Consider the following 18,414-nt stretch of genomic DNA (forward strand, 5'->3'; position numbering starts at 1 on the left):
TATACTGCAGCTCAGAGGAGTTCAATGTGTTGTCACTTTCTATTTCAAATGAGGAAAAAAAAAACTTTTGACAGACTGGGACCAACCCATGTTGGTACTAAAATATATATATATATATATATATATATATATATATATATAGATTTTATTTATTTATTTATTTATTTATTTTCATCTCACAAGTGATGGGTCGTTCTTTAACTGAACCCCAGAGAAGCTTCTTGGATAGAACTTCAGAACAGTGACAAGATAAATTGCTTGGAAGAGGGAGATGCACATATTGTGAACGAAAGAGGCCTCGACATTAAATCATGAGGGATGAAGGTAAAACAAAGAGCAGCCAGACTGATGGGATTTGAAAAGCAGAGCAATATTTCCAATATGATATTTAGAAGTGGTCTTAAATTCAGTGCGTGAATCTGATGTTTCTATAGAGCGGTAACGTTACACATTCTTGAGGGTGAAGAAATAAAGAGAAAAATGCTGTACGTATCTAATCCATATTTGTGAATAGAATTGTATTGTCCTTGGGATTTTTGATCGTGGTTACGCAACAAACCTTTTGCCTTTGTGAAACTGAAATAGATTTACATCAGTTTCTTGGTGCTGATGTATTGCTCTGTTTTGGGTATTCCAGTTAGATAAAAGACCTTTCTCACCCGGGGGATAACCAGGGTTATACCCATGTTGACTCTGTGTTTTAAAGGGTCGACCTACGTTGTCCGTCTCGGCCCGGTGGGGCGGACAAGGCTCAATTCCGATGTAAATGGCCCCACTTGGGTTGCTGTGTTGTTCCAGTTCGGAAGTTAATTGTAATTTCTCCCGGGTTGTGAACTGGGTTTTATCTGAACTGTCATGACTGTGGATGAACCTGTACTGACTCGACTTGACAGAAAAAGGGTTGAACGCGGTTCTGACCCCGGTCGTTGGTTTGAAGAAGCTATAATGTGAACATGTTCTTTCAAATTAGGAAGTTCTTTAAACGTTTGGTGAGGATTTAATCAACAGCACCAGCTGGAGACGTTGGAAGAAGTCCATTACACCAGCACAAGAAGACACTTCAGCGATTGGGCTCCTTCTAGTTTCTGAGTGCTTCCATTTCTAAATAAGCTCTTTCCCCAACACAACATCTACTCTATACTACCAAGCTATCATAAACTACTTAGTATGCATGCTTTATAAATGCAAAATTGGAGGGAATGCTCAACTTTATACAATTCATCATTGCAGAGGGCTGCTTTCCAGAACAATAATACATTGATGAAGTCTGGCAGTGTAGAATCTGACCTTTGGATCATTAAATAAGCAGCCGTAATGGAGGCTGAGTCTTCCCCGTCAGCAGATGTTTAGTAAGAGCAACACTAACTGAAATTATGATGAAGGCACGGAGCCAGAAATCTGCTGAGAAGGAGATCTCCTTCCCAATTTTTCTGGAACTCTAAAGGGAATTCCTACAGGACAGGAAGTTCTTTCAAAAATAAGATGTCCAATACTTTCTTTTTTTTTTTTTAAAGGTTACAGTGAATGAAAATATGACAAGTGTTTGTTGGAATTTACAGCAAACCAACAGTGTTTTGCTGGCAACATAATAGCTCCACTATTTATGTTAACAACACCTGAAATATGTTTTTCCTTTCTTCAATTTTTATACTGCACCACATTGTTTACATCAACAAGTTCAAAACCAGGTGTGTTTTGTTTTTTTTCATCCCGGCTTGTACGACCTCGCTGCAGACTCACTTCTGTCTCCCTTTCAGAGCATCAAGCAGCAAATAGAGTCAGACAGCATCACAAATGCCACAATTAAATTTAAATAGAACTCCCTTCAGGTTGTGCTGTGAGGAAAACAGCGGCTGCAGACTAATGTATCGGATAAACGTATCAGACAAGTGTATCTGTGCTTCAGTGTAATTAATGCGTACAGCAGAACATGCCTCAGTACTGAAGACAGATGTGAGTCCAGTCATTCAGTAATGTTTCAAAGTACATGGTGCCTTTGACAAGAGGCTCTATTAAAAGAAAACGCATATAGTTTGCATAGGATGGATGTAAGTCTCAAAGTGGATGTTTTGTTTTAACAGTATCAGTTACATGAATTGCGCAATGTGTTAACACTTGAATAATATGAACAATACGATATATGAACTACTTTGAATACTTTTTGAGGTTTGTAAAATTCGGTTTCTCGACTGTCGGACTGGCCAAGTGGTAATCAGAGTGCTTTCCATTTTAAACTCCTTTATTTTCTTGTACACTACATGTAAGAGGGGGACTTTCTTATTTATTCAACAGCGATATTTACTTTAAAGATTGGGATTTTACATGTAAAATACAGTAAATGATCGATCAATGTTATTGATTATCCTTCCAAACAGTACACAAAGCACTGAAGAATTGCCTCCAACTGCTTAAACACGAATTGCTGTTTAAATGTTAATACATCAGTCTAATACAGTGTAAAAAAAAAAATACCGTAGTAGAGTGGGAACTTCTATTTCTGATACTGAAGTTACATGAGTAAAATCTAATAATTTTTTTTCCACCACTGGCGAGAAGAGTTGATCTTCTCTTTGAAAATCTTTACAGAAGGTTTGATTTGATCACTATATATTGTAGAGTCGATGATGCCAGAGTGGATACACCCTTGATTTGATGGGTGTAGATATCTGTCAAAACCATGAGTGGCTTTTCCAGAGAATACAGAATTCAACAGCGCAACAGCAGAGTAAAACTAAATCACCACCAAATCAATAAACCCCTGCTAATAACCGAGCAGGATATTTACTCAATAAACCTTCACATTTCGGGGTAGCTGTAAACTACAAACTGTGAACAACAAGGACAAACCCGGCCGTGAAAAACAAGCTGTGCTACTGATGAGTGTTTTTTTTTTTTTTACAGATGGAAATCAAATATGCTTGAAGATGAAGGCTTGAAGATGCCCCCCCCCCCCCCCTCTCCCCCTCCGTGACCCAGATCAGGATAAGCAGATTAGAAAACGGTTTGGATGGATGGATGGATGATTCCATTAGAAGACATCAGACTGATGTTTTAACTTGGAAATTATTTGAATCACGAGATGAAATATGCCTCCCGAGGCTGAAATCAAAACAAGTGTTGTATTTGAACTGAAAACTAAGAAACTTTCAACGGCAAAAAAAAAGCTGTATGTAGCCCCAAGGGGCACCACCAGGGGGCTCTGGTTTCAAAGCCAAGTGCAGCCTGGGGCAATTAATCCCCATGACACTGCATTTTTTCACAACTCAATCATAAACTGAAGACTTTAACATCCACAAAACCCCGAGAGCTCACTGATCTACTGAGGGCCGAGGGCCGAGGCCCACTTTGACTGTTAGCATGATCTGAATATGTGTTTTCAATTATAAGAGCTAATATGGCTGAACAGTGGGGGGGGGGCGGACTACAACTTCAATTTGTTATGAAATCAGAGAAAACGTGGCATATTTTCCACCATCAATGAAAACCAGACAACTCGTTACAGGGCCACACAGCGAAAGCGCTGCTGCTGCTGCCACAGGAGCTTTTACCATATAAATGAAGTGATCTCAAAGGCCTTTTTTTTTTTTTTTTTTTTTTCCTTTTTTTTCTTTAAGGTGCAATAATGAGCTGTGATCCGGCTTTAAAGAAACACATCCTCTTCCCTTGTGTTACACTCCGTTTAGCTTGGAACAAAAAGTGGCGTTTCGCCGAAAGCTGTGACGGATGCATTGTATAACACGGACTGATTGGGAGAGAGGCCATTTGTTTGTTTAAAAGTACTTGTCCCGAAAAAGGCAAGCGAGGTCTAAATGGGATTTAGCCGGGAAGCCGATGACTGGGAATTCTCTGTTGTATACATATCCATCTCCAGTGTGCTCGGTGGACACGGAGAGCCTTTCCCTCCCTCCCGGGCTGGCATGTCTCTGCACGTTAGCCATGACCCAAAAGGTTTACCTTGTTTCTAATTTCCTCTGTTTATCATATTTCTTTTGTATCAAAGCCTCCGCGTTTCACGAGACCACCGTGGAAGCGGCAATCAAACGTGGACAACGAGACAAAATACTGAGCTTTTACAGACAAAACCTCATGGGGTGTATGAGTGTGAGCATGTGAGCATGTGTGTGTGTGTGTTCATGTGTGTGTGTGTGTGTGTGTGTGTGTGTGTGTGTGTGTGTGTGTGTGTGTGTGTGTGTGTGTGTGTGTGTGTGTGTGTGTGAGAAAGGGATTCCACAATGTGAAGTGCTGACATCTGCTGCAGGAACTTGCAGGGCTGGAATGTGATACTCTCCTTTACACAAAGGGCCTCGGCCCTTGCAGCAGGCACATGAAGACCTCTGTATGCCCCCCCCCCGCCCCACACACACACACACACACACCCGGCCGCCTCCACAGGGGCAACACAAGTATGAAATGACTGTATCACTGCCCCATGCCTTCGTTCCTCAGCCATTAACTTTGATTAAAACCACAAAAACCTCCCTTCGTACCTTGATACTGCAGAGATGGCCGCTCCGCGCTCTCTTTGAGGTGGTGGTTTGGGAGCTATGTAGGACTGGGGGTAAATTGCTGCAGCATTGCATCATACGTCTGGCTCAATGGGTTCAATATGTCTCCAGCTCGCCTTTTGATTGTTGTGTCTGTGCTGCAACGGTCTCACCATACAGCAGGGGGATACACTGCCGGATTTCGCCGACAATAGGATGGGAGGAACCACATGAAACGCAGCTGATGAGGTACAACGCTGCGCCGGAGAGAAAGGAAATTGGGAACAGGAGGGAGTATTGTTCCGAGCGGCGTCTTCGCTTTGATATGACAAATTGAGAAGCCCTGAAACATTTCCTTCCACAGAAACATTCAGGCAGAGCACGAAACAGTGTTAAAAAGTTTTGTTTGGGTAGACTTTTATCTTTCGTGTCTCTGTGGGGCAAATGAATCAATGTTTTCACAGAGTCGTTCCGCAGTTGAAATGAGCTTCCTTTGGCATTTTTCTTATAAGTTATAAGTTTCAGTTTGAATCCTGATGTGAATTTATGGACTATATAACTGCAGATGTAACTGAGCCTCAAACAGTAGTCCAATAATTAGTATGCAAAGAGAAATTGACAAGCACTAATATAATGGAAGCTGGGGTGCACTTAGTAGCCAGTTAAAATTGGTGCATTTATTTATTTTTTTCCCCCTGAAATAGTTTAATGATGCAGAATAATGCTGCAACATTAAAACTTTCTTCTGATGTTAAAGCTCATTTTTCAATTGTGGAGGAAACAGCGTGCAAAGTTATTACAATCTGAGCTCAGATTTACAAACTGTTCCTGGTAACTACTGGAAACATGTGAAACTGTTTGCAACAATAGTGGAACAAAGAAGAAGAAGAAGAAGAAAAAAAAAAAAGGGAAGTGGTGAAAGTGGGTGAAACACCTCATTCGACCAGGCAGCAGCGGAATAGTTAACATCCCGGGGAGTTTCCTCGGCTGGGAAGTTGTACTTTATGTATAGCACCTGTTGTGCTGTCAGTTGCCAGTCTCCCAAAAAACCCAACCCCGGCCGCGCAGCGATATTTTATCTCAGTCTCCCGAGTTATGACTCCAGACCGCGCCAGACAACAGAACTCGTCTCGGTGTTGCGAATGGTTCCTGGGTACACACTGTATCAAGTTGCCGGACTCTCTCGCTTGTGTCTGTGTGTGAGCTTTTGCTGTAATGCGAACAGATCTGCGGGGGATTTATCAGACGGAGTAAAGAACGCACCGTGGACGCGCGCTTTAGCCAAAATGCATCTGTGCGTCTCTAATGACCTCGTTCCGTAGATGATATGCGTGCAAGAGAACGATTTAACAACTAATGCCAGGATTATAATTGCTCAAAAACCAAACTTTGTTCAACTCAGTCTCCAACTTTCCGCAGAACCAACAGGTGCGCACTTGCATTGCGCAGCAGCGGCAGGTTTGGAAGCTCTGGAGAGGATTTTGTTCTTGAGTCATCGAGTTAAAAATTTTCACTTTTCTACACAGAGGACTGATGATTAAGATTATGTGGATTTTACTCTGCGTGTATCCTCTCCAAATGTGTCCAAAGCAGCACTGGTGTCCCGTAAACGACGCGTGCGTGTGGTGATACCAAACCATCCCGTCTACAGCGCTTTGTGATCGCCAACTACCACTCATCCAAATGATCCTTCCATTCTTATTCCTCCTTGCATCGCTTCTCCAACAAAATGGGTCGGAGGCTGAATCAAGTCACGTCAGCAAGTTTCACCTTCCAAGTGTAAAGGAGCAAAACGGTGAGTTTTTAAATGCGTTTCTGTTTTCATTCGGCAAACTTATTTAATTGGACATAAACTTGAGAATTTCTCACTCTCTCACGCACGCACGCACGCACGCACGCGCACACACACACACACACACACACACACACACACATCACAAAAATGCTCAGTCTTACTGAGCTGAAAGCCATTCTTAAAAAAAAAAAAAAAAAAAAAAAAAAAAAATATTGCATGTGGAGTTGGAATGAATGGGGGCATTTCATATAGTTCAAACGGAGTTATCCCGGATAGGAAGTGCAACATTACCTTTAAAGTGTACCCGTGTATGTTTAAGAGGGGAAACCCTCCTGAAATTCCACGTCCCGTGGGAGAAGTTTTCCTTGTGATCATAAAAAGGCTCCATTCATTCAGCAGGAGTCGCTCCGGGCGATGTAATTTGCTTACCCTCTGAACTGACTGCACTGAACTGCACTAATTCATAAAATCCAGTTTGTTTTTCTCAGTGTTTAATGTTACGTCCAAACTGATGTTGATGGTATATCTATCTTCAGTTGGATAATTAAATAATCACCCTGCCGTGATTTGTGCCATTATGAGCTAACAGTCAAGTTCTTTGTTGTTGTATACAGTGTGTGTTGCAGGGAGCACAGAAACATCTTTCTAATCTTAACAAAATCATTAAGATTGTGCATGTTTGTTTTTTTTCTCTGAGCATGCAGGGATTTTGTTTATGCACTGATTCATCGTTCACAGTCATTAAACTTACTTAGAGAGATCATTCTCTGCAATATTACGTTTTTATAGCCTTTTTGTGAATGCAGAACACTGCTAAGAACAGCGAATCCTGAGCCTGGACTCACTGACAGCAGAAATGTAGGCCACAAGGACAGTTTTGCCAAAAGTAGCCCATCCTTAATTGGCAGCTGACCAATCCAGTGCTCAAAGGGCCTCTAAGATAGGAGTCATAAAATGGGAGTTTTTGAATATGAATATGCTCACTGAAAGTACGAAATAATTTGTGCATGCTGTAAAGGGAATCCACTTGTTAAGATTTGTTTTTATTTTATTATTTATGGCTGATAAATCCTTTACTAATACTTTATAAATAAGCTATAAGAAGCCATGACAGTTGCTTGATCTTGTTGCTCTATAATTCACACCTCAGATAAACTATTGAACCACTTACTGGATCCCTGGATGAGTCCTCCCGGTGAGCAGCGAGTGCTGCGCAGGACGGGTTTTCCAAAAAGTAGTCCTTATTAATGGTTTATAACTTATCTCTAAGGCATTAGTTAAGGATACTTATTTCATCTGCAGTAAACAGTGAAATGTTCAGAGAGTTTTTTTTTTTTATACACCAACATGGAGACACAAGATATCTCACATTTCAAAGTACCAACATGGCAGCACCCTGCAGATGTTTGCACTGGTCAAATCTCATTCATTACTCACTCTTCTGTAGCCGGTGAGTTCGTCTGGCCTTGTGTGAGGACATGCAGCGCTGACTTCACTACAGTAACAGTCAGGGCTGAGGAAATCAGAGCCTCCCGCCGGGACCTCCAGGTTTAATCAGGACGGCTGAGAAAGGAAAACAACGGGGAGGAGGAGGGAGGAAGGGAGGGAGGGAGGGCAGGGAAGAGGGAGCGGGAGAGGAGAGAAGGGGGGGGGGGATGTTAAACTGTCAAAGAACTCTTTAAAACTGCGGTCACACGTTGGCTGAGGGCAAAGCTGGGCCGGAGCGTCTGCAACCTTTGACTGGAGCCTCCTAGTGCTCACTGCGCTGCCGTGCTTGATTGCTGATGCTCCGCGGAGACAATTTGATATCGATCTGATGGAGGGGGAAGAGGGGGGGGGGGGGCAGACCCTGTCTGGCATGTTTAGTAGTAGTTGCCTGGAGAGTTACAGTCCCCGGTCATATTGAACTTGGCAAGCGGCTGCCGGTGGCTCCATACGATATCAGAGGCGACCATCTCCCATTGAGAGCCAGAGCTGTGCAGAGTAACCATCTGTCACGACAAATGATTTTAGACTAAACTCTCAAGAAGAAATGGGCATGAACTCTGAAATCTAAATTGTGTGTGTTGTGGTCATAAATATTGCAAACATTTCCGTTCTCCGCCACTGAGAATTAGGTTGCAGTGTTGCACATGTTATTCTCATGTGTTCGCCACATGGCTATAAGATTTCATGCTTTTTGAGAGAAAAAAAAAAAGTAAAAATGAGATCGTCAGTCGTGCAACAAAAATGTTGTGTTGAGTTTTGGATGTGAAATATGGTTGAAGGAAAACGTGTCCAGCCTGACCACAACCACAGCCTCTGGTCATGTCTAAACATTATTCTTTTGTTGTGCTGAAAAATCTTTTTTTTTTTTGTTATGACGCATGACGTTTGTGCTTATTCTCTCATTGTGAGTGGTTAAAGAACAAACAGTCTTAATTTACACAACTATTTCTCCCTAAAACTCCCCCAATTTATTTTAAACAACTCATTTGCATTATTTTGCATTTTATCAACAAAATGCATCTGTAAAACGTTTATTGTCAAAATGTATCATTTGTTTTCCTTGCCTCTACAGCTGATTTTGGTTTTGTTTAGGGAACTCAAAGTACCTGGTTTGGTCTGGGTTAAATATGAAAAAAGTCAATGCTGAGCGAAACACAATATTTTCAATAATATTCAACCAAAAACAACAATCTTTCCAGCCTTAAGACACACTGTAACACCATGTGTTATGCAGGATAAAGACCACAGACTCCAATGTTAAAGTCCTCAGCTTTGTAGGTCTATCTTTCCGGACTGGAACAAATAATGGCAGTGAATGCAATCCAGGCAGCATTCTTCTTCCTCCTCAGGCGATTGGAAAAGGAAATCAGCAGCCATGTTATATTTATAAAGATATTTTATGAGAGACAGCACTGTGATTTGTTACAAAACCACACGTTTCATGGTCCATTGTTCACTTTATAGTGGCAAAGTTCGATCAGTGTTGTTCTCCCACTTACACAAATAGATTTGTATCTAAAGTCACACTTCTCCCTGCCTTAAGCCTATTCCCGAATAGCCTATACACGCTAGTTTACTCGTGCCGTGATGGCCTTTTAGTGTTTTTGAAGTAATGTATTTTGGCAAATGCTGGCCGAGTTGTTGGCACTGCACATCCGGCTGAAGGCGCATCTCCGCTTCCCGATCACACGTCATCTCCGGGGGTGCCTCGTCAAATCCCCCCCCCCCCCCCCCCCCCTTCGAGTTAAGTGCTTTGTCTACTCTTTCCCGTAGAAGGCTATGTTCGTATCCTGTCCCGGCCCACCCGTGCGCACAAACCCACATCTCATCAGAAAAATCCCGCGGCAGATATTTGTAGGAGATGCGGATTACCTGTGATATTCCACATACCCCCTCCTCACCCCACCCACCCCCCTCACCCCCCCCGAGCACCACTGGAAGGAAGGTATGCGCCGCACTAGACCTGCCAATGATCACAGAGGCTGCTGTTCCGCTAAAGATTATGAGATTAGGTGGGGGTGGGGTGGGCGGTGGGCGCGGGAGGGGGGATCGGGGGGGGGGGGGGTAGGACTGAGGTTATAGGGGTCATAGGCCTTTGGGGAACATGTGCCGTGTACCACGTATACATACATGGAGGACAGAGGTGCATTGTGCATTCATTAGATTCTGATGTAGACAAATAAGATGTTTGCGGTGGGGATTTAAAAGCAGGAAAGAGAGTGGGTGGCCCTGCTGGGAATCACGACCGTTCCAGGTGTAACGCGAACTACATCACCCATCCATTCATTCAGAGCTAGCAAAGAAGTATTATTAATGGCACACTTGCAGGCAACAAAGTGGGAGGAGTTATTTTGGTCCGGGGTCGCACAGTCGTTCTGTTACTCAAAGGTACAATCCTGTACACATAAAAACTTGTAAATTACAACTCCGAGGAAGCATTTTGATAAGAAATATCTGATCGTAGAGCTTAAAATGATGCCAACTGTGAGCTGAAGTCAATTATTCTACTTTACAGAAACCAGGAAATGCATTTAGCGGTTTAAACTATATGCTGACGATGACATTTTTCTATTATAAAATCATCCCGTTTCACTTGTTTGATGCTTTTTTGCTAAAGTTGTTTGACACCAATATTTCCTTACAAATTCAGGCACTATCATGTCACTGTGTATCATAATGTTCAGTAGCCTATACTCGTGTAAAGTTAAGAAGCGTCATAATGTTGTTGTTTTTTTTCACTTCTCGGCCAACTGTTACCAAATCTGTCCTGAAAAGACCAAACATAGTGATTTATATAGGTCCAAGCCTCTTCGCCGGGCAGCTACAAATGTGGCCAGCTGGCATTCACATTTCCACAATGTTATTTTAAGTGGTTTCCATAGTGCTCGACTCTGTGTTTTAATTTGAAATTACGATACGGCTCTTAAACTGGTGAAACAAAACTAGCCGGGCTGTGGAATCTCCATTCATTCTTTAATACGGGTCAGATGTTTCCTGAGCCCGCTTCCCTGGGAAAGCTTGTTTCCACTTAGAAGAGCCCGTACTTTGATAGATATGCTTGAATGAATGAATGCAGCACTATGCAGTTAATCATTGTAGTGGGCAGCGCAATAGCGGACGGTATGCTCGGCTGAATTAAAACCATCAAAGAAAATGGATGGCTCGAATGTTCAATGAACTCGGCGGGAAGCGAAGAGGGCAACGAATTACACTGAGTAGATCACTGCTGTCGGATGAGCCCCACATACACTGTATAAAGAGAGGTTTATTGTCTCGGTAAGAGGCTACTGAAGATTTTGTCTTCTTGCTCCTGTTCATTTATGAATGTATCTAAATACAACAGTTCCCGTGGAAACACTTAGCGTAAGCGAGAAAAAGAAAATCCCCAAAGTCTGCACTCTTGTGATTTTTCCACGATAGTAGTAGAAAACGACCGAATACAGGCAGGTCTGTGTCTGCTGGCGGGGAGGAGATTTTCCCCTCAACATCTCACTCCAGAGAAGAGGGGACCCCTGGATAAAAGTGTCTGTGTTTTCCCTGTCAGCACTATTTGAACGTGGAGCGCTGTATTTGGCAAGCAAAGCATGCCACCGCCTGCCTGCTGTTTGTCATTTCGGGCAGCCAGCGCACTGTCTCTCCCACCACCTCACCAAGCCAAAAGGAGTTTTCGAGGGATCTGGGTCACAGGTTGAAGCTCTGCTGAGGGGAGGAACAAAAAAAAAAAAACTCTCCACAGACACCCGCTCTGTCGGGGCCTAGGCTGAATTTTGTTTGTCACGTTTTTTTTTTTGTTGTTGTTGCTTGCAGACAATGTTTTAGCCAGCAAGGGTCTAACGAAGACCAAAACAAGTAATAGGTTGGTCTCCAAAAAAAGAGTGGATGGGCATGACACTTTGAATTTGCAATAACAGATGTGGCCACTTAACAGCTATAAACCAAACAGTGAGGTAATAATTCATTGCCTTATAAAGTGGATTTAACAAGTGTTTCGTCAAGCAGTTTACACATCCAGCTGGAGCATTTGCTTCTTTTTTTTTAAGTTGTATTTCTGAGAATTGGATAATATTTGGTTTCTCTTTAGCCCAGTTTTGGTCTCTACCAACCCCCTGAGGAAATAAATCGATCTCTTTAGCTGTAGATAATGTTTCATGGCCCTTGTTTGTCTAGTTGCTGAGGAGGGACAACGAGTTTATCTGAGTTAAAGTCTTAAAGTTCTGACACGTAAAACTAAAATTGCTGAAAACAAGCTGTAAGATGCTAATCAGCTAATTTTCTTTGGGTGCATCCCTACGAATAACCAATTTTAGGTTAGACACAAATTTGCCAATTGTTAATATGTAGTAAAAGAATTAATAGGTCAACTTTGCAGTGATACTAAAACCAAAATATTATATATAAATAACATTCTTTCGGGTAGACTTGAAAAGTGTAAAACAGTTGGCAGCGATTGATTAATGGGACTCCAATGGCAACAAGTATCGAACAAGTGCAAAGTATCAAACTGTCCAAAAACCTTAACGACTCATGCAGCTTAATCTACCTCTCTATTGTCCATCTTTATGATCAGAGCAATTGGGAAAATACTGATTTCAATTTCAATGATAACAAATCACAAAACGATAACCGTAAACATGAGCTATACCTGACTTATTGTGAAAATTAATTGGTACACTGTCAAGAAAACAAGATTCACAACAGAAATTTGTTGCTCTGTTTTGGGCTCCACCGACCGCTAGTAAAATATCAACATTAACTTCCCATAATAAGTAACCTAGTAAAATAGCGAGCCTACAATTACATAGAATCCAGTATTAGCAACTCATCCATTGCCTCGGATAGTTAGTACAATGTCTACGTCGGTTAGCATATAATAACTCAATTGGCAAATTACATATCAACAATCACAAATCACTTGTAATAATAGGGTGGCAGATATAATGTCCCAATAATGATATTTGGATAGTAAATAAAAGAAATATTTGCTCAGGCTGCGTCCAAAAAAGAACCACTCCTTACACTCACAGGAGGTCTCGCTCGTTCATACGCCCTTAATAAAATAAAGAGGGTTACATGCAGTGATTCAATTCCTGTGTGTAAAAACTTGTGTGTGACACGCAGGTAAAATTTACTTTTTCTTCCTCCTCAAAATGTTCACTCAATAGTTTACGCAAATAGCAAGCAATAAACTAAGACTTCTGACACTTCATTAACCTCATCACCTCACATCATCACGGACAGCTGCAGGTCAGTGATATGTGTCAGATAAAATGCTGTGAGACTATGACAGCAAGCGTTACCACAGCAACAGCATTTCCGGGCTGAAACCGAGCCGGTGGCAGAACATGGAAATTTCCTTGTACATTAAAAGAACATAACCACGGTTTTATTCATGGGAAGGAAACAGATTCAGTTATGAAGTGAGAAAGTTTGAATTCAAAGTAAAAGTCTGGTTAAGAATACCCCCCCCCCCCCCCCCCCCCAAAAAAAAAAAAAAAAAAAAAGTATCTGGAAATGTTATCTTGGTAGCTACTACAGAGGTGCCCTGAAGCCAGGCATTTAACCTGTAACAACTGAGTGGCGAGTATCAGAGATTCAGTCGGTGCACTTGTTGCTCCCAGGTGTGTCTGAAACGGTCTGAATGGAAATCGGAGGGCTGGTGTTGGCAACACTTCCATGCTCAGCAAACACTGCCTGGATAAATAATGTCTGTAAATAGTATCTCTGGTGTGGCACTGTGTTTTTCCTCTTTCAATTTCTTATCGTCCGGAGTGGTTTTATTGTCCTGCTGCCCTCCAATAACAGCCCCACTTTCTGAAATATTACCAGTTGGCAGATAAGGACCGTGACAGGGTTTCACCACCATCTTGGCACAATGTCATTTCAAATGTTTGGGATTTGTCAATGTTTCATTGTAAATGCTTGTTCTGAAAGACGCAATTTATTTGACAGCGTTAAAAAAAAGAAAAGAAGATGAATCACCAAGCAAAATAAATACAGGCAACGTTTCTATCGTGTTTTCTTTTTTTCTTATCAGTGGAATTGAAATTAGTCGAACCAAAAAGCTGCTCGCTTCCTTAGCTGAAGGGCTCGGTGAATGTTATCAGCTGCTTTTGGCACAATGACCGCAAGTAGCTACGGCACGGCTCACTGGCACCGAAGACGGCAGCTCCACATGAAGCGGGCCGCATCAAACAAAGCAATAGGAAAATTAGCAATTATGAGTCAAGTGCACGTCTGCGTGACACACCCAGAGCAGGAAAAAAAAGCACAGTATATACATGTTTAAACTAAGAAACTACTGAGATGCTAACACTGATTCTGACAGACTGAGGGAAGTGTCTGGCTACTGCGTGAAGGGTGGAGCAATAACTGTCAAAAGTCAAAATTACTTGTCAGTGCAAATACCTGTCCTTCACTGCGAGTTAGCATCTTCTTCTTAGCTCCCTTTGTTTGTTCTCACCTGGTTGATTTTTTTTTTTTTTTTTTTTTTTTACTTTCTGCTCACATCGAAATATTATGGGTCAAAAACATGTCTGCAAAGCAAAGTGAGCTACGCTTCTTTTTTTTTTTTTTTTTGCAGCTTTGAGAGGCTGAAGGACTTCAGAGGTCATGAAAGTTAGTTCAAAACACAAAAAGGTGAGACGTTTCCATTCGAAAACAGTACGTTTAGACAGCGGAGTCACCCTCACCGACCGGCCTGTCCTAAAAAAAAAAAAAAAAACGAATGCTGCATCTTATATTTTAATGGTTTTATTAACTTAAAAAGCCTTCATTAACGGGTGCATTTGAGTTAAACTGTGGTAATTAAGAGTGCATTTTACAGAGAAAACCGAACATGCCCGGGCAAGCGAATGCACTTATCTCAGCTTAAAAACAGCTCGGAAAGATCGTTTGATCAACTGCAAACGCTGACAAGAGTCGGTCATAAAACAGATTCTCTCTAAAACAGGACCCTCCATTCACAAATAATTTGGATCGAGTTGAGGCTGTGAGGGTCTGAAACCTCGCCAATATGGCACTGTTTTTACATAGACTTCACTTGTCCTGTGAGTATTGTTTTTTTTTCCTTCGGGCAACCTGGATTCCAGCTGGACCAAAAGAATCTTGGCAGCGAGATGAGTTGACCTTGGTTACTGTCTCTGGTCGGCCCCTCTGCATAACTTGGCAGATGTCATCACCTCCTATCAGAGAGGTATTTCAAAGTTTCCTGTAATAACTCTCCTCTTTCATTCACTGGGCTTCGTGGGCATCACCTTGCAGTTGACCGACAGGCATCTTTATCCAGAGCAAGCGCCGAGGAATCTCGCAGCTGTGTCTTTCATGATAGAATAAGACTTTCTCCGTAACAAATCACAGCGGAATAGTCGTCTATCTATCCGGAATACTGGGCGGGTACTAAAGAACACAGATCAAGAACTAAAGTTGATCGACAACAGCTAGATACTGTTAATGAACCAGTACTTAATGATCTACCTTCTTTAGACTCTACTTTTCTGAATCACCACCGATTATGTCTACATCTTCTGTTGGTTTAGGCTGTCTCAGTTACTTCTGTCTCTTTATGCAATCTTACACCGACTTGATGATGCTGTGGGGGTCTGTCGTAGGACTCCTTGTTCTTGACGTAGTTCTTCATAGCTTTGTTCAGACTGCCAGTCCAAATCCATTTTTTGTCAAAGTTTGGAGAGGAAAATAACGACATGAAATACAGTGCAAACCCATTTGGAAGTGGTTTAAAATGCAATTCCAATCGGGTTTGTACAGATGCGTCTTGGTCCGGATGCTCTGGTGGCTCAGATCTGACTTTTTTTTTTTTGCGTCACTGGCAACACGGATCACGATGGCGAAGTCACTTTTAGCGCTCTCAGAGAATGTCGATTTTGGCGGTGTGGAGGCCAACGACAATCGACGGTGATGTCTGAACACGCCGCATCTCATCTGCTCACTTGCAAATAACAGTGCGGACAGTCTGCCCTAAAGATCTGATCTGTAAAAACAAATCTGATTTGCCTGCGTTGTGAACGAAGCCCATGTCTCTGGCTGTACGTGTGGGTTCATTGTCCCAAAATATCTATTGATTAAACTGATTCGTGATTAGGTTTGATTAAACTTACGAATTCCACACTGAAAATAGTGAATCCACACTGTAAATAGTGAATCCACACTGCCCGATAGCCAGAACCACACTGTTTCAAAGGTCACAGTACGCGGACCCATCACTGTGGCACAAACAAACTAAGCTGGTTTCCCCTTTAGCACGTCTCCCTCCCTCTTCATTATCATTTGAAGGGTTCATCATGTGTGAAACTGAGCTACCGGGTTCATCTGATGCAGCCGAGATATTTCATGGTTGTCAAGCACCATCATTAAGCGTGCTAATTTTAGAAAGCAGAAATGAGAGTTACCGATGTGTGAACAGCCTCATACAGTTCGGGATGCACATTGGACAGCACGGCGCAGAATCGATAGTTTCAGCAGTTAATATGAGAATAAAGAAGATCTGTAGAAGAGCTGCTGCATTTACTGACTTGACCATATTCAAAAGGCTGTGGTTGCAGCATTTATTGAGATAGACTAAATGCCACTTGAAATGGGCCGAGATAAGCCTATAAAAATCCTAATCAATAAAACAAATTTAAAAGCCCTTCCTGTATTCTGTACAGTTATTAGATGAACTTGCAGTGAACTGCTGGGCTGTGCTCAATCTGACGTGATCACGGTAAAGATTTGCAATGTGGTAAAGACAACGACTTGTTTGTCAGGTCAAACGTTGGCACGTTTTTCACTGCCTGTACTGTCAAATGTTGCAGATTGCTGGTGAATTAATTACAAGTAAATAGAAGTAACTTAAAAAGCTCACCTGCACCTTTTCAGTTACCCTACATTATATTTATGGTAACCTTTAACCAGGAAAAGTCTTAATCATCTACATATTTTGTGCTTCATCTACTTCTGCACCAGTCTGACAAAGGAAAAAAGCTCATTCACAGACAACCGAACCACTCTCAAACAGTTTTGCCACTCGGTCTGTAGGCCGTCTCGTAAAGTAAATGACATTTTCAGATGAACATTTTGTGCCGCGTAACCTCGTGTACCTCAGGCTCAGAGTTACCGTGCGACGCCGGGCCGCCTCGGCTCGCTAAAAGCTCATTCGGCTGAACTCGTGTCCATCACAACAGAATAATTTTTATTCTCCACGCCGCTCGTCGTGGAGTTCTGAAGCAGCAACATCACTCAAACGTTCATCCTTCCGAAGTACACGTGGGGGGGGGGGGGGGGGGCATTTTTCTTGTTTTCTATTCCCATTACCTAAAATACTTTACAACAGTAACTCATAACTCATGCAAGGCCCGTGGAAACCAAACCACCGCCGTGTCTTCTTTATGTGCCATTGGAGGAGAGTGAGAAAAGAACCAGGAGCTATTAAATGGAGATGTGAAATATTCCATCTCTAATGCATTTAGGGTTGAGGGTGGGGTGGGGGTGGGAATAATAAAAAAAAATTAAAAAAAAAAACACACCTGTCCCAGTAATCATCGGCGCAGCGCCTTCCCATGCTGGCTGGATTATGTCACCTAGCACATGGTGAGACGTGATATACAACGCTATGCCAGCGGCATACGGAGCCGGTAACCCAATCACACATACTATTTTGAGAATGTATGGCTTTTCCCAAAGCACAAATAGGTTTTCGGTGCCTGCTGGATACGCTCCGCCACGGCGTGCTTACACTCGGATCCCCACGAGAGGGTATCCATTTCTTCAGCCCAACTGGAATGAAAATGCACATTAGCTATTAGGTGTTATGACTGACCGGAATGGTTTTTGCCAACTGTGTGTGTGTGTGTGTCTTGAGTGTTCGTTGCGAAGCTGTGGCTATGCAGCAATCTCCGTTTAATAAAACAAGAATGAAATGACCTCTTGCCCGGCTCCCGTGTAGTGCAGGATTTGATTTGCGGTGCTGGAAAGAGTTTCGTCTTGGAGCTACAACTTCGTGCATTGTCACTCCAGTAGCTACAATTGCTGATGATCTGAGGCTTGAGAAGAAAGAAAAAAAAACGTGTAACAGGATACGTAATATCTTGGCGCTCAGCGTGGCCTTTTCTATTTCATTCACAGTTGTACAATGAATACAATACAGTGAGCGATCTGCCACATTGTTGCAAGCAGGAAGAGCTGAATGTCCTTGTACAAAGTGAAACATAACTTGGCAACACCGAGCGACTTACTGGAAGGGAGCACGTTGTTCATTCAATGGCCTCCCTTCCAGTAAATCCGTCGGACATGCCCAGTTGTTCCTCACATTTGATCCTTTTCGTTACGTGGAATCCAGTCGACTGCCGAAGTGGCGACGGCCTTCCTCACGTCCTCGCGCCGAGTTTCGCCCGCGCCGTACCTCGAGTGCCCCCCCCCCCCCCCCCCCGCCCGCCCCCGCGCACGTCGCCGGTGCTAAACGCCTGTAAACGAATTGTACTCGACGATTAAGAGGGAACGAGATTCAGGCTTGCGGTTAGGCAATTTGGTGCAGAGGAGCAGAAAGAGAAAGGGCTCGCTGCCCAGATGTTTCGCGTGGCTCAGCACATCTTGAGGGATACAGCACGTGACAAAATTCGGTCAAGTGGCGAAAAGGCAGGGGAAGTTTAAAAC

The 18,414-nt window shown here is 42.6% G+C and overlaps 1 protein-coding gene across 2 annotated transcripts in view; it reads left to right on the plus strand.

Annotated features, from left to right (window-relative positions):
* The first annotated feature begins 5,387 nt into the window (after positions 1-5,387).
* pdgfc (platelet derived growth factor c) overlaps positions 5,388-18,414 on the plus strand; it is a 44,245-nt gene continuing 31,218 nt past the window's right edge. For both annotated transcript variants that reach the window (XM_069171769.1, XM_069171770.1), the window contains exon 1: positions 5,388-6,279. In XM_069171769.1, coding sequence (XP_069027870.1) covers positions 6,168-6,279 — 112 coding nt within the window. In that variant the 5' untranslated portion in view covers positions 5,388-6,167. The remainder of the gene's footprint in view (positions 6,280-18,414) is intronic.

The sequence above is a fragment of the Embiotoca jacksoni genome, unplaced genomic scaffold, assembly GCF_022577435.1.
Source record: "Embiotoca jacksoni isolate LCO1_2020_lvr unplaced genomic scaffold, fEmbJac1.0.p SCAF_5, whole genome shotgun sequence".
NCBI lineage: Eukaryota > Metazoa > Chordata > Actinopteri > Embiotocidae > Embiotoca > Embiotoca jacksoni.